Here is a 15,658-nt window from a genome sequence, read left to right as displayed (position 1 = left end):
CGTTCAACACCATAGTGCCCTCAAAGCTCATCAATAAGCTAAGGACCCTGGGACTAAACACCTCCTTCTGCAACTGGATCCTGGACTTCCCGACGGGCCGCCGCCAGGTGGTAAGGGTAGGTAACAACACATCTGCCACGCCGATCCTCAACACAGGGGCCCCTCAGGGGTGCGTGCTCAGTCATGAGGCCTGCATGGCCAGGCACTACTCTGACACCATCATTAATATTGCTGATGGCACAACAGTTGTAGGCCTGATCACCGACAACAACGAGACAGCCTATAGGGAGGAGGTCAGAGACCTGGCCATGTGGTGCCAGGACAACAACCTCTCCCTCAATGTGATCAAGACAAAGGAGATGATTGTGGACTACAGGAAAAAGAGGACTGGGTATGCCCCTATTTTCATCGACAGGGCTGCAGTGGAGCAGGATGAGAGTTTCAAGTTCCTTGGTGTCCACATCACCAACAAACTAACATGGTCCAAGCACACCAGACAGTCGTGAAGAGGGCACGACAAAACCTATTCCCCCTCAGGAGAATGAAAATATTTGGCAAGGGTCCTCAGATCACCCCCCCTCTTTACACCACTGCTGTCTAAAATAGCCTTTTAATGTGGTGACCGGCTAAATGTTCCCACTTGTCCGAATTTTCCTGGTTTTACTATCCTTGTGAGGACTTCTGGTCCCCACAAGGATAGTAAAACCAAGAACACCCCCACACACACAACACCTGCTGGTTCACTCATACACTGACACATCACACTCTTACCCTTCCTTGAGCTCTACCCCCTTCTCTTTGTTTCATGATTTTCTCCCTGCTTTTTAGTTTGTCATTGTTTTCTTTGGATATCTGTTGTTTTGTTTCTACAATTGTAAAGTGACTTTGGGTCCTTGATAAGCACTTTATAAGTCCCATGTATTCTTCCTCTTCTTCTTCTCATCATATTCCAGGCCCCTTATTCACCATGAAACTCAAAGGTTTACCACCATGTCTGTTTACCACCACTACAGCCGCTGGAGTCCAATAGTACTATTTCCTAATAATCTACTCAGATTTGCAAAGATTAGATTGCGCTCATCCCACGCCACACTGCATCATCAATCATCCATCCTTACACACATTATTCATTATTACAGCCAGGATGAGGTCACTTGAGATCACCAGTCAGGGGCAGAGGACGGAGCTCAAGGATGAGCTGGTTCGACAGTGCTGGGCTGGGATAGCTGGAGCTGTAACTGGCGGCGCGGACAAAATCAAATCAAATTTTGTTGGACACATACACATATTAATCAGATGTTATTGCGGGTGTAGCAAAAATAAGCATGGCCAGCTCAGCCGGGGGAAGCACTGCTGAGTCCTACACACATTGACATTCCACTTTTCCACATGGTTTGGTCCATTAGGCCATTGAGGTAGGACAGGGCCTGTGGACTCATCCCCCATCCTCCCTCCCTCCCCCGCTACACCACCCCACCCCAGCCCTCCCAGCAGCAGTGACTCCCTCTGTGAGCCTCACCACCACCGGCTCACTCTCTGTGTATGAACCAGCAAAGCTCACAAGTAACAACTCTTCCCATCTTTATGCACCAAAAAAAAGAGTTTGGTTGGATGATTCTGTGGGTTTTACCACACTGTCGTATTCAGTCGTGGTTGTATCATGTATATGAAATAAATACAGGGGTGTAGTTTGTGGTGTTCCTTCATGACAGCAGGACATTTTGATTTAGATGAGCATTTCCTATTTATTTTATACTTGTTGAGGGAGTAGGGTCGTTAACTCTGGTTACCCTATTATAAGATTGTGTCAAACTTAGGGTTGCCCAGGGAGGGAATATTACTGGAAACTTTACAAGTTTACCAGCAAACTACCAGAAGTTTGGTAACTTTCAAGTTTTTATTTTATTTGATCAGATTACATCTAGAGCCTTTTTAGATATTCCAGATAATCACAGGTGTCTGTATTTATGTCTGATCCTCTGTGAGGCCTTATCACATGTAAAATATATAATATAGGTCAAATAAAATAAAATGACAAAGCTGTAAAACATTATCCTAAATATAAACCATTAACTTAGTGAATACTGTTGGTGTTTGTGAGGTTTTCAGCATTAAATATCCTATGTACTTTTTGACATACTTTTATTTATTTTACTATCTCAATATGTCTTTGTTTTAAATGTTTTGGCGTCAAACTGGTGTCAGTTGTGAAAAAAGTCAATAGTTGGAAGAGTTGCTTGGTTCATTGAAAATAATGCCATTGTTGACTAGATGCTTTTTTTTCATTAATTAGGCTATTTTCACTTGAACTATATGGTCTATCCACTAGAAACTCAAGGTCAATATGGACACATACAAAAAAATGACTATTATAAATGAATACATTTTTATAAATTTCCAAAGTTACCATAGATTACCTGTTAATTACCAAAATTACTTACGATTCCAGATCTATGATAAATTACCGTTAGCCTTGCAACTCTAGGCCAACTTGTCATCACCCATGTTATATGTCTGTTTTGTTCTGATCTTTACCAGGAGTGGAACATGACATATTATGATTCCAAGGCAGAGCTAGACTATGTGAGTAGAAAGTGAAAAGCTCATTTCTACACATCCTCTCTCATTTGTTGGTAAAGCTTTTGAAATCTGCTGAAGAATGAAGTGGTAGTAATATTGTGTGTGTGCGTGTGTGCGTGTGTATGTATCTACGTGTGTACGTGTGTTAGCAGTACTCCCTGCAAGATGGTGATGGGGAAACAGTGAGCCCTCCACTACAGGTGGAGTTGGTGTATGACCCTAACTTCAAAAATAAGGTCAACTACTCCTTCACAGCCGTTCAGATCCCCACAGACATCTACAAAGGAGGTCAGTTTCACATTAGTGCAATGGACAGTGAATGTCTTGTTATTATGTTATTTAGCAGTCATTTGCTGCTCAGTTGAGACTATGGCCCTGTACACACTTAGGTAGTACAACTGATGTACAACACATTTGACACAATGGTTGTGAAACAACTAATATTTTGGCCTAGTTTGTCTCCTCAATTATGCTTGTGATAATATTTGGGGTGCAGAAAAGCTCCATACCAAATGCTTTGTGTGTGTAAAAGGCTAGAGTGTTTTTCAATCTTAATTTAGACAGGTGGAAATGTATAATGTTTACAAGTTAGAAGAGGGGAGAACAGCAGTGCTTGACTTGGACTCAATAGGTACCGGTACTCCATTTTGGGTGCCAGTACTGTTTATATTTCGGTGCAGGAGCTCCACAATACTTTTGAGTTAATATTCTATAAGAGGAACAAGAGCTCAAGTAGCACAAAATTTGAGGTGCTTGTATTCCTCTCCAGGGAGCTCCTGCCCATGTCAAGCACTGGAGAACAGAAATGTTGTAGCGGTAGAGGTGGGATTATGCGCTTAGGAGACTGCAACACTACCGCCACACCATGACAGGTACAGAGCCTATAAAATGTCTTCACCCCCTTGAACTTTTTCACATTTTGTTTCGTTAAAAAGTGCGAATGAATTATATTTAGTTGTATTTTTTCATCATTGATCTTCACAAAATACTCCATATTGTCAAAGTCAAAAAATATTCTACTAATTTTTACAAATTAATAGAAATTAAATAACAAAAATATAGCCGTTACATAAGTATTCACCCCGTTTGTTTAGGCAAGTCTAAATGAGTTCAGAAGTAAAAGATTTCAATCACAGATTTCACTACAAAGACCAGGGAGAAAAGGGCAGTGATTGGTAGATGGGTACCAATAATAAATCAGACATTGAATATATCTTTAAGCATGGTCAAGTTAATAATTATGCTGTGGATGATGTATTAAACCACCCACACACATCAAGCATGGTGTAGTTGCATCATGGTATAGGTATGCTTGACATCGGCAAAGACTGAGGGCTTTTTCAGAATGAAAAGAAAAGGGATGGAGCTAAGCACAAGCAAAATCCTAGGAAAACCTGCTTCAGTCCACTTTACACCAGACACTAAAAGAGGAATTCACCTTTCAGGAGGACAATGACCTACAATATATATACAAAGTACATGGACACCCCTTCAAATGAGTAGTTTCGGCTATTTCAGCCACACCCATTGCTGACAGGCATATAAAATCGAGCACACCGCCATGCAATCTCCATAGACAAACACTGACAGTAGAATGGCCTTACTGAAGATCTCAGTGACTTTGAACCTGGCACCAACAAGTCAGTTTGTCAAATTTATGTGCTGGTATAGCTACCCCGGTCAACTGTAACTGCTGTTATTGTGAAGTGGACGCGAAGTGGTAGGCCAGACAAGCTCACAGAACGGGACCACCGAGTCCTGAAGAGCGTAGCACATAAAAAAAAACATCTGTCCTCGGTTGCAACACTCACTACGTCACCACAATAACTGTTTGTCATGAGCTTCATGAAATGGGCTTCCATGGCCGAGCAGCCGCACACAAGCCTAAGATCACCATGTACAATCCCAAGCGTTGGTTGGAGTGGTGTAAAGCTCGCTGCCATTGGACTCTGGAGCAGTGGAAACGCCTTCTCTGGAGTGGTGGATCATGCTTCACCATGTGGCAGTCCGACGGACAAATCTGAGTTTGGCGGATGCCAGGAGAACGCTACCTGCCCCAATGCATAGTGCCAACTGTAAAGTTTGGTAGAGGAGGAATCTGGGGCTGTTTTTCATGGTTTGGGCTAGGTCCCTTAGTTCCAGTGAAGGAAAATCTTAACGCTACAGCATACGATTCTGTCCTTCCAACTTTGTGGCAACAGTTTGGGGGAAGGCCCTTTCCTGTTTCAACATGACAATGCCCACGTGCACAAAACGAGGTCCATACAGAAATGGTTTGTCGAGATTGGTGTGGAAGAAGTTGGCTGGCCTGCACAGAGCCCTAACCTGAACCCCATCGAACACCTTTGGGATGAATTGGAACGCAGTCTGCGAGCCAGACCTAATCGCCCAACATCAGTGCTGACCTCACTACTGCTCTTGTGGCTGAATGGAAGCAAGTCCCCGCTTCAATATTCCAACATCTAGAGGAAAACCTTCCCAGAAGAGTTGAGGCTGTTATAACAATAAAGGGGGGACCAACTCCATATTAATGCCCATGATTTTGGAATGAGATGTTCACATACTTTTGGTCATGTAGTGTATCTGGACATTAAAATACTTTCTGGACTTCCCTTTGTTGCTGCAATAACACTCTCCAGCTCCAACATCCTAACCAATAACAATGTATTACTACTGATAATGGGATTATGAAATTATAAACAGACTCATTATGCAACTAAAACGAGCTCAAGTCAAATAGTCTCCAACAGATTAATGGGCAAATATTGCACAATACAGTGGGCAAAGCTCTTTTGAGATTTACCCAAGAAGACTCAGCTGTAATCGCTGCCAAAGGTGTTTCTAGCATGTATTGACTCAAGAGGTGAATACTTATCTAATCAAGGTATATTAGTGTTTTAGTGTTCATTAATCTTTTAAAAATATATATCATTTTTCTTTCAATTTGACATTAGAGTATTTTGTGTATATCGTTGACAAAAAAATTGCAATTAAATCCAGTTTAATCCCACTTTGTAACGCAACAAAATGTGAAAAAGTTCAAGGGGGTGTAAACGTTCTATAGGCACTGTAAGTGAGGCCAATCCGTCTTCTACCTGGTCTTTCCCTTCAGCCCCAGTGATTCTAAATGAGCTGAACTGGACCCAGGCGCTGGAGAAGGTGTTTATGGAGAACAGTCAAGAGGATCCTTCACTACTCTGGCAGGCATTTGGTAGCGCCACTGGGGTCACTCGCTACTACCCAGGTACATGATGTTCTTATTACAGGACATACAGGACGCCCTCATTACAGGAATACAGGATGCCCTTATTACAGGATGACTGCGCCTCCCGAGTGGCGCAGTCATCTAAGGCACTGCATCACTACAGACCCGGGTTTTATCCCGGGCTTATTACAGGAGTACAGGATGCCCTTATTACAGGAGTACAGGATGCCCTTATTACAGGAGTACAGGATGCCCTTATTACAGGAGTACAGGATGCTCTTATTACAGGAATACAGGATACTCTTATTATAGCAATACAGGATGTCCTTATTAGAATTATAGGATGTCTTTGGTCCTTTCCTTTACAACAATGCAATATACTGTAAAGCAAATGGAGTTTACTTAAATGTGAATTGGTTACATGAATGGTTGGAAATATGCTGGGTTGTGAAACTAAGCTTAATGTCAGCAAGTCTGCACAATTGAAGTGTTCCATAATAACCCCCCTCTGTCTCATATATCTGCATCCCAAATGTCACCCTATTCCCTTTATAGTGCCTTATTTTTAACCAGGGCACCCTATTCCCTTTTATTGTCCACTATTTTTTACCAAGGCCCCTAGTACTGCACTACAGTATTTTGGGAATAGGGTACCATGTGGGATGCACTCACTGAGTTTCTAGCTATAAATCTATCATTTCTAGGCAACAATGAAGTACCTTACTGTGATTTGTTTCAATTCAAATTGTAAAAAATTAACTAAAATAGATTTTTGGCAAAGAACAATTTCTCAAGCTAGAGTTTTGCTAGGACTGTCTGAGTGGGGAGGTGAAAACTAGCTGTTACTGGCAGAGAGGTTTGGAACTCTCTTGGTCTACTAATTAATTTACTGCGAACAGCTCTTATGCTTTCTCATAATTTTCACAATTTCACAGTGTTATTCCAACCTCATGGTGTGGAAATATATATAAAACACAGGAAAGTCAGGTTTTTGCACTGGTCCTTTAAGCATCTACTTCCTCAAAGAGGGCTTTACTTGAAGGTTACAAAAACTCAAAGGAAAGTCATACAAGAAAACCTATGAAATGTAAATACAATATTTGCTCCCATTGTCTTATATGTATCAAACATTATCGTCTGGTGGCATACTGGTAGGGGAAAATAAAAACTGAAAGTTACTATTCGATATGTTTTTATTGCCTTATCTGTAGCCACACCGTGGAGGGCCCCTGATAAGATCGACCTTTATGATGTGAGGAGAAGGCCATGGTATGAGTTACCTATTCTGTTCTCTTTTAATAATTGATTTTGATTATGGCTGAAGAGTTCATTTTGAGAATTCTTCATTCTTTTTCACAAGGTACATCCAAGGGGCTTCATCCCCCAAAGACATGATCATACTCGTTGATGTGTGAGTTGTCTCATTTAAAGTTCCAATAACTTAGTACCAAAATGACTGGTTACATTATAAGAGAGTGCAGTGTGTGTGTGTGTGTGTGTGTGTGTGTGTGTGTGTGTGTGTGTGTGTGTGTGTGTGTGTGTGTGTGTGTGTGTGTGTGTGTGTGTGTGTGTGTGTGTGTGTGTGTGTGTGTGTGTGTGTGTGTGTGTGTGTGTGTGTGTGTGTGTGTGTCTCATGATACCTGTCCCCCTCAGGAGTGGCAGTGTGAGCGGCCTCACTTTGAAGCTGATCAAGTCGTGGCCAGGGTGAGTGTGTCTGTGGTAGTTACTGTAGTTACACCTGGGATTGACATTTCATTGGTTATACATTCCTTTTTTTGTGTAGAATTCTATTTCAGCATAAAACATGTTGCACAACCTTAAACATCACAGCAATCACTCATATGAACGGTTATTCATTTGTTCATAAACCAATTTCCTCCTTCACTAACAGTCTTTATCTCTTGCTGTCTATCTCGCCTGCTCTCTCACTGTCTTTATCTCTTGCTCTCTATCTAGCCTGCTCTCTCATTGTTGTTCCTCAATACCACTTCTGCTCTGTCTTTCTCTCTCCTTTCTTGTTTCAGTTTAATGAAAAGGCAGAGGCAGTGGTCCCTTGCTTCAAACACCTGGTCCAGGCCAACGTTCGCAACAAGAAGATCTTCAAAGAGGCTGTAAAGCTCATGCAAGCTAAAGGCACCACAGACTACAAGTCTGGTTTCCACTTTGCCTTCAATCAGCTACTAAACGTAAATGACTTCAGGCTCAACACTCTGAATGACCGCATTCTGTACAAGTGATGCCCAATTATTTAGTGCTTCTACTATTAAATAGACAAGGACATTTTCCAAAGAAAATGTGTGTGCTTGCAATTTTGTTCTTTGAGCAAACACATGAAGGACAGTTCATTACAGATAACAGGACAACCAGCAGAACATTTAAGAGTTGCTCTCAATGACTCCGCGATGCATCGTGCCTAAGAACAGCCCTTAGCCGTGGTATATTGGCCATATACCACACCCCCCCATGCCTTATTGGTTAAATATACTTTACAGTTACAGTATCAACCTTGCCTTCCTTTAAATCACCCTGTGCGTTAGTTAACGAATGTGCACCTGGGGATAAGAGACGGCTGAGAGTGTAATGCCGTACGATTGAAAACATCAGTAACTACACATTTTCTTAAAATTTTGACCGAAATCAGACTTTGTAGTAACGTTTTGTACACTCAGTGTATATGCATATTATATATACAGTTGAAGTCGGAAGTTTACATACACTTTGGTTGGAGTCATTAAAACTGGTTTTTCAACCACTCCACACATTTCTTGTTAACAAACTATAGTTTTGGCAAGTCGGTTAGGACATCTACTTTGTGCATGACACAAGTAAGTTTTCCAACAATTGTTTACAGACAGATTATTTCACAAGATCACAATTCCAGTGGGTCAGAAGTTTACACACCGTTAAGTTGACTGTGCCTTTTAACAGTTTGGAGAATTCCAGAAAATTATGTCATTGCTTTAGAAGCTTCTGATAGGCTCATGGACATCATTTGAGTCAATTGGAGGTGTACCTGTGGATGTATTTCAAGGTCTACCTTCAAACGCAGTGCCTATTTGCTTGACATCATGGGAAGATGAAAAGAAATCAGCTAAGACCTCAGAAAATAAATTGTAGACCTCCACAAGTCTGGTTCATCCTTGGGAGCAATTTCCAAACACCTGAAGGTACCACTTTCATCTGTACAAACAATAGTACGCAAGTATAAACACCATGGGACCACGCAGAAGTCATACCGCTCAGGAAGGAGACGCGTTCTGTCTCCTTGAGATGAACGTACTTTGGTGTGAAATGTGCAAATCAATCCCAGAACAACATCGAAGGACCTTGTGAAGATGCTGGAGGAAACAGGTACAAAGTATCTATATCCACAGTAAAACGAGTCCTATATCGACATAACCTGAAAGGCCGCTCAGCAAGGAAGAAGCCACTGCTCCAAAATCGCCATAAAAAAGCCAGACTATGGTTTGCAACTGCACATGGGGACAAAGATCTTACTTTTTGGAGAAATGTCGTCTGGTGTGATAAAACAAAAATAGAACAGCTTGGTCATAATGACCATCTTTTTGTTTGGAGGAAAAAGGGTGAGGCTTGCAAGCCGAAGAACACCATCCGAACCGTGAAGTACGGGGGTGGCAGCATCATGTTGTGGGGGTGCTTTGCTGCAGGTGGAACTGGTGCACTTCACAAAATATATGGCGTCATGAGGTAGGGAAATTATGTGAATATATTAAAGCAACATCTGAAAACATCAGTCAGGAAGTTTAAGCTTGGTCGCAAATGGGTCTTCCAAATGGACAATGACCCCAAGCATACTTCCAAAGTTGTGGCAAAATGGCTTAAGAACAACAAAGTCAAGGTCTCGGACTGGCCATCACAAAGCCCTGACCTCAATACCATAGAAAATTTGTGGGCAGAACTGAAAAAGCGTGTGCGAGCAAGGAGGCCTACAAACCTGACTCGGTTACACCAGCTCTGTCAGGAGGAATGGGCAAAAATTCACCCAACGTATTGGGAGAAGCTTGTGGAAGGCTACCTGAAACATTTGACACAAGTTAAACAATTTAAAGGCAATGCTACCAAATACTAATTGAATATATGTAAACTTCTGACACACTGGGAATGTGATGAAAGAAATAAAAGCTGAAATAAATCATTCTCTCTGCTATTGTTCTGACATTTCACATTCTTAAAATAAAGTGGTGATCCTAACTGACCTAAGACAGGGAATTTTTACTATGATTAAATATCAGGAATTGTGAAAAACTGAGTTTAAATGTATTTGGCTGAAGTGAATGTAAACTTCCGACTTCAACTTTACATCACATGCAATTTGTAATAAGACTTTGTAATTAATATGATCAAAGGTTAATAAACTGAATACCTGAATACCGTTTAACATTATAGTAAAACCATGTGCAATAACTTTGTAAAATTATTGGTTTCACATACTTAAATTATAAGGCAATTGTAACAACGTGTGTGTAGGTGGCAGGGAAGTCAGGCGCAGGAGAATCGAACTTGGTATAAATGGAGTCATTTAATAAACTATAACAAAACTCCAAAACCAAAATACAAAATAAATAAAAGTGGGTACAAGAACCCGTCGCGCACCAATACATAATACACGAACATACAAACAAACAATCCCAGACAAGGACATGAGGGGAAACAGAGGGTTAAATACACAACACGTAATTAATGGGATTGGAACCAGGTGTGAAGGAATACAAGACAAAACCAATGGAAAATGATAAATAGATCAGTGATGGCTAGAAGGTTGATGACGTCGACCGCCGAACACCGCCCAAACAAGGAGAGGGACCGACTTCGGCGGAAGTCGTGACAGCAATACTGACATTAACAAAACCTAATTCTAGGCATATAAATCCTAAGGTTAACTTACAAGACAAAGCATGAGCAAAGAGATGCCTACTAGACCAGAGCCCTAGAAGCCTGGGAAATGAGAATTGATCAACTTTCCTCCATAGACTGGAAACAGGATAAGAGAGAGGACAAAGGAATTTAATTCCATCCATAACATCTTCAGCTGAAACTCTTTCAACCCACAACCAACCATCATAGACCAATCAAACGATACCAAGTTTAGCGTGACCTGACCACCAAGCCCAATCTCCACAGGGTGTGACAGCATAGATTGTAAAGGTTTGTGTGGGGATGAGATCAATTCCAGAGACGACCATAAAACTCTTGCATAGAGTCATTTAGAGTTCACCCTTTATAGATGCAAGCTACTACAGAGACCATACATCCATATAGATAGCATCAGAGTTATCCTCAGTGAAAACATTTCAGATAGATACCAAACATGGATACTATAGTATTCTTATATCACACATTCAATAGTCAGTCCTCTGTATACTGTAACAGAGAGTATAACATTTTGGCTCCTCATAAGGGAAATGGCTGTCTAGTCCTTAGGCATTGTCCTTTGTGCTTTCCTTGTGTTCCTGACCATTTGCCATGCGGACCCAGAGGTGAAGGCATTGTCCTTTGTGCCTTCCTTGTGTTCCTGGCCATTTGCCATGCGGACCCAGAGGTGAAGGCATTGTCCTTTGTGCCTTCCTTGTGTTCCTGGCCATTTGCCATACGGACCCAGAGGTGAAGGCATTGTCCTTTGTGCTTTCCTTGTGTTCCTGGCCATTTGCCATGCGGACCCAGAGGTGAAGGCATTGTCCTTTGTGCTTTCCTTGGGTTCCTGGCCATTTGCCATGCGGACCCAGAGGTGAAGGTTGTCCTTTGTGCCTTCCTTGTGTTCCTGGCCATTTGCCATGCGGACCCAGAGGTGAAGGCATTGTCCTTTGTGCCTTCCTTGTGTTCCTGGCCATTTGCCATGCGGACCCAGAGGTGAAGGCATTGTCCTTTGTGCCTTCCTTGTGTTCCTGGCCATTTGCCATACGGACCCAGAGGTGAAGGCATTGTCCTTTGTGCTTTCCTTGTGTTCCTGGCCATTTGCCATGCGGACCCAGAGGTGAAGGCATTGTCCTTTGTGCCTTCCTTGTGTTCCTGGCCATTTGCCATGCGGACCCAGAGGTGAAGGCATTGTCCTTTGTGCTTTCCTTGTGTTCCTGGCCATTTGCCATGCGGACCCAGAGGTGAAGGCATTGTCCTTTGTGCCTTCCTTGGGTTCCGGGCCATTTGCCATGCGGACCCAGAGGTGAAGGCATTGTCCTTTGTGCTTTCCTTGTGTTCCTGGCCATTTGCCATGCGGACCCAGAGGTGAAGGCATTGTCCTTTGTGCTTTCCTTGGGTTCCGGGCCATTTGCCATGCGGACCCAGAGGTGAAGGCATTGTCCTTTGTGCTTTCCTTGGGTTCCGGGCCATTTGCCATGCGGACCCAGAGGTGAAGGCATTGTCCTTTGTGCTTTCCTTGTGTTCCTGGCCATTTGCCATGCGGACCCAGAGGTGATAGAGAGCACATAAATTAGGGCAGAGCCTACAATGGTAAGAAAGATAGCAAACTAAATATGTAAAAACTAGCTAACAAAGGAAATGACAGTGTAAAAATGATAGTTATACAAAGTCAAACATTTATTAAAAGTATAAACATTTCTGTGATTAAATAGTTTGTAACTTATGGCGAAAAAATGCAACAAAACATGAAAAGCATAAAACCATTACATACATTTGGAATGTAGTTAGAACTCTCCAACTGTTTCCATCAAACAGAAAAACAAAAAGTTGGATAAATATGTTTAGATTGTTGATATTGCACTTTGCTTTGCATTACCAATATATACTGAACAAAAATATAAATGCAACATGTAAAGTGTTGGTCCCATGTTTCATGAGCTGAAATAAAAGATCCCAGAAATGTTCCATACGCACAAAAATATTATTTGTCTCAAATTTGATGCACAAATTTGTTTACATCCCTGTTAGTGAGCATTTCTCCTTTGCCAAGATAATCCATCCACCTGACATGTGTGGCATATCAAAAATTGATTAAACAGCATGTTCATTACACAGGTGCACCTTGTTCTGGGGAAAATAAAAGGCCACTCTAAAATGTGCAGTTTTGTCATACAATGTCACAGACGTCTCAAATTTTGAGGGAGTGTGCAATTGACATGCTGACTGCAGGAATGTCCACTAGGGCTGTTGCCAGATAATTGAATGTTCATTTCTCTACCAAAAGCCGTCTCTAATGTTGTTTTAGATAATTTGTCAGTACGTCCAACCGGCCTGTACCCTCGCCAGCCCAGGACTTCCACATCCGGCTTCTTTACCTGTGGGATCTGAGGAGTATTTCTTTCTGTAATAAAGCCCTTTTGACTGGAAAAACTCATTTTGATTGGCTAGGCCTGGCTCCCCAGTGGGTGGGCCTATGCCCTCCCAGACCCACCCATGGCTGCGCCCCTGCCCAGTCATGTGAATTCCATAGATTAGGGCCTAATGAATTTATTAATATGGACTGATTTCCTGATCTGAACTGTAACTCAGTAAAATCGTTTAAATTGTTGCATGTTGCGTTTCTATTTTTGTTCAGTATAGTTGTTTAAGGTCATACAAAGGCAGAGTGCAGTATCTGCATTTTATGGGTCATAGGTCAAATCAGTGGTCATGGTTGATATGCATAACACATTACTTCATAATAAGATAATACATCAGTGCATTATCACATACTGTATCTACCTACAACATGCTGAATTTGGCTGGACAGCAAATACACTTTAAGAAATCTTTTCTCAGTTTCACTGTTTGCATAGTTACTACTCATTGCCTTTGTAGGGCATCATAGTGAAAGCCATATTAGGGGAGCAGCTCATCTTATTCCCTATATAGTGCACTACTTTTTACCAGATCCCTATTTTTAAATAGGGTGCCCTTTGGCCCTCTTGCCTGCTTTATTCGTCACATATTTACTTTCTGCGTTAATCATTCACTTGCTGTGTTTTGTATTAATGTTAGCACACACTCTTTCTGTTTCTCTTTCTAGAAGACGAATGTCCCGCGAGCTCACTGCAATAAAATAATCATGCTGTTCACTGATGGAGGAGAGGATCGAGCTCAGGACATCTTTGAGCAGTACAATTGGCCCAACAAAACGGTCTGTTTCTCAGAAACAAAACACACACACAAAACATTTCAATCACTATTTCATTGGTAACTTCATTCTTCCTTATTTATTGATGACTTCATTCTTGGAATCCATAAAGGCATCACCAGGGCTTAAAACATTCCTGCTTATTTCCTCCTGATTACAGGAATCTTCCAAATGGGATTTCTGGTCAAAGGATATACCACAATGGACATCACAGTTGGCCGTGTATCTCTGTGTTAATGTCCCAGAATAAAGATGAATGGGTTCTTTGAATTCTCTTTCTCCTAAGGTGCGGGTCTTTACATTCTCTGTGGGGCAGCACAACTATGATGTCACACCCTTGCAATGGATTGCGTGTGCCAATAAAGGTGAGTGGGATCTGTGCAGGGGCTATTTTTCCTAACCAGCATCAGTGAAGATCCCTTTTAACTTGTCCAAAAATAGATGCAGTAGGGGATTGTAACAAAATGGCCGTTTTCATTTCCTTGTGCCCTAATAAACATGACACTTGTTTGCTTAAGAGAAGTTACTGTAGCCTTTCAGTTTATAACCCCTAGCCTAGGTTATAAGCGCCTAATACACAACATCCATCTTCACTCTCCCTCAACTGTGCCATAATTGTGAGCTCTGTTTCTCCTCCTATCTCTCTTTTTATCCCCCTCTCTCTCTCTCTCTCCTCTCCAACTCTCTCTCTGCTCTCCCTCTAGGTTTCTATTTTGAGATCCGCTCCATCTGTGCCATAAGGATTAACACCCAGGTGGGTTTGTCTAGTGCCTCTTACACAGCTGATCCTGGGTCAGCCAGTTCTCCTCCTGGCACTGCTTCCTGGAATTGTTGTTGTTTGCCGGAGACGGACTCTACTGTAGCGTATATATTATTACCCTGCGGTTATTACTCTGAAGTGTTTTCACTTACAGCTGGATGACAGGCAAAGATATCAAGTTAGACAAACTCCACTGAGCATCTTTCCATCAGCAACAGCACGTAGTCATGTGAAATACTTTTCAGTTTCCTGTGTAACATCAGCATGGATGTGTCCCAAATGGTACCCTATTTTCTACATAGTGCACTACTTTTAACCAGAGCACTGTGTGCCCTGGTCCAAAGTAGTGCACTATAACTGGAATACAGTGCCATTTGGGACACAAGCTACAGAATGTGTAACATCAGAATTGCTACACAGCTGATGCCTGACTGTTTGCTATTCCTGTGTGTTGTTACCAGGAGTACCTGGATGTGCTGGGCCGCCCCATGGTCCTGGCAGGCAGCCGTGCCAAGCAGGTTCAGTGGACCAATGTCTATCAGGATGCCTTGGTGAGGTCACCTAGCTCTGAACATTCAGCTATATCTAATCTATAGCCTGAATGCCAGTCTGTTTGTGCAATCATGCCAACTTCATTGCAGTCAGTCGCTGTTTGGTATGACATTGAGTGACAAAGAGTTGGCATGATAGCACAAACAGACTGGCACTCATGCTAATTCATCTACATTGGGCTTAAAGGGCGACTGCACTTCCTGCTTTGGCCACATTCTTTATCAATGCTCATTAAGAAATGCTAGCGGCCAAGACTGAAGGCAAACAAGAGTTGTCTTGGGGGTGTGGTTTGAGGTGGGTCTTGCTTTGGGTTTGTCTTTGCCACTCAATCACAACAAACAAGGAAAGTAGCTCGCCATTTGGAGTTGAAACATTGAAAGCAAGCTGGTACCATGCATCAAACATGTTGTTTGCTTGGTTATGAGCTAGCTAGCTAGCTAATGTTAGCTAGCAGGGATAAAACCTTTATTCAGGTTCAACAATGTCTTTGCAA

The 15,658-nt window shown here is 42.1% G+C and overlaps 1 protein-coding gene across 1 annotated transcript in view; it reads left to right on the top strand.

The window, feature by feature from the left end:
* LOC118389044 (voltage-dependent calcium channel subunit alpha-2/delta-2-like) overlaps positions 1 to 15,658 on the top strand; it is an 87,393-nt gene that overhangs the window by 51,031 nt on the left and 20,704 nt on the right. Inside the window, 11 exon segments of the mRNA XM_052527351.1 lie at positions 2,539 to 2,583; positions 2,730 to 2,868; positions 5,693 to 5,824; positions 6,997 to 7,054; positions 7,146 to 7,196; positions 7,439 to 7,497; positions 7,742 to 7,971; positions 13,746 to 13,856; positions 14,140 to 14,218; positions 14,558 to 14,607; positions 15,075 to 15,164. Coding sequence (XP_052383311.1) covers positions 2,539 to 2,583; positions 2,730 to 2,868; positions 5,693 to 5,824; positions 6,997 to 7,054; positions 7,146 to 7,196; positions 7,439 to 7,497; positions 7,742 to 7,971; positions 13,746 to 13,856; positions 14,140 to 14,218; positions 14,558 to 14,607; positions 15,075 to 15,164 — 1,044 coding nt within the window.

Source organism: Oncorhynchus keta, chromosome 10 (genome assembly GCF_023373465.1).
Source record: "Oncorhynchus keta strain PuntledgeMale-10-30-2019 chromosome 10, Oket_V2, whole genome shotgun sequence".
Lineage (NCBI taxonomy): Eukaryota > Metazoa > Chordata > Actinopteri > Salmoniformes > Salmonidae > Oncorhynchus > Oncorhynchus keta.
The sequence above is the reverse complement of the archived record's forward strand: the minus strand, read 5'-3'. Positions and strand labels throughout refer to the sequence as shown.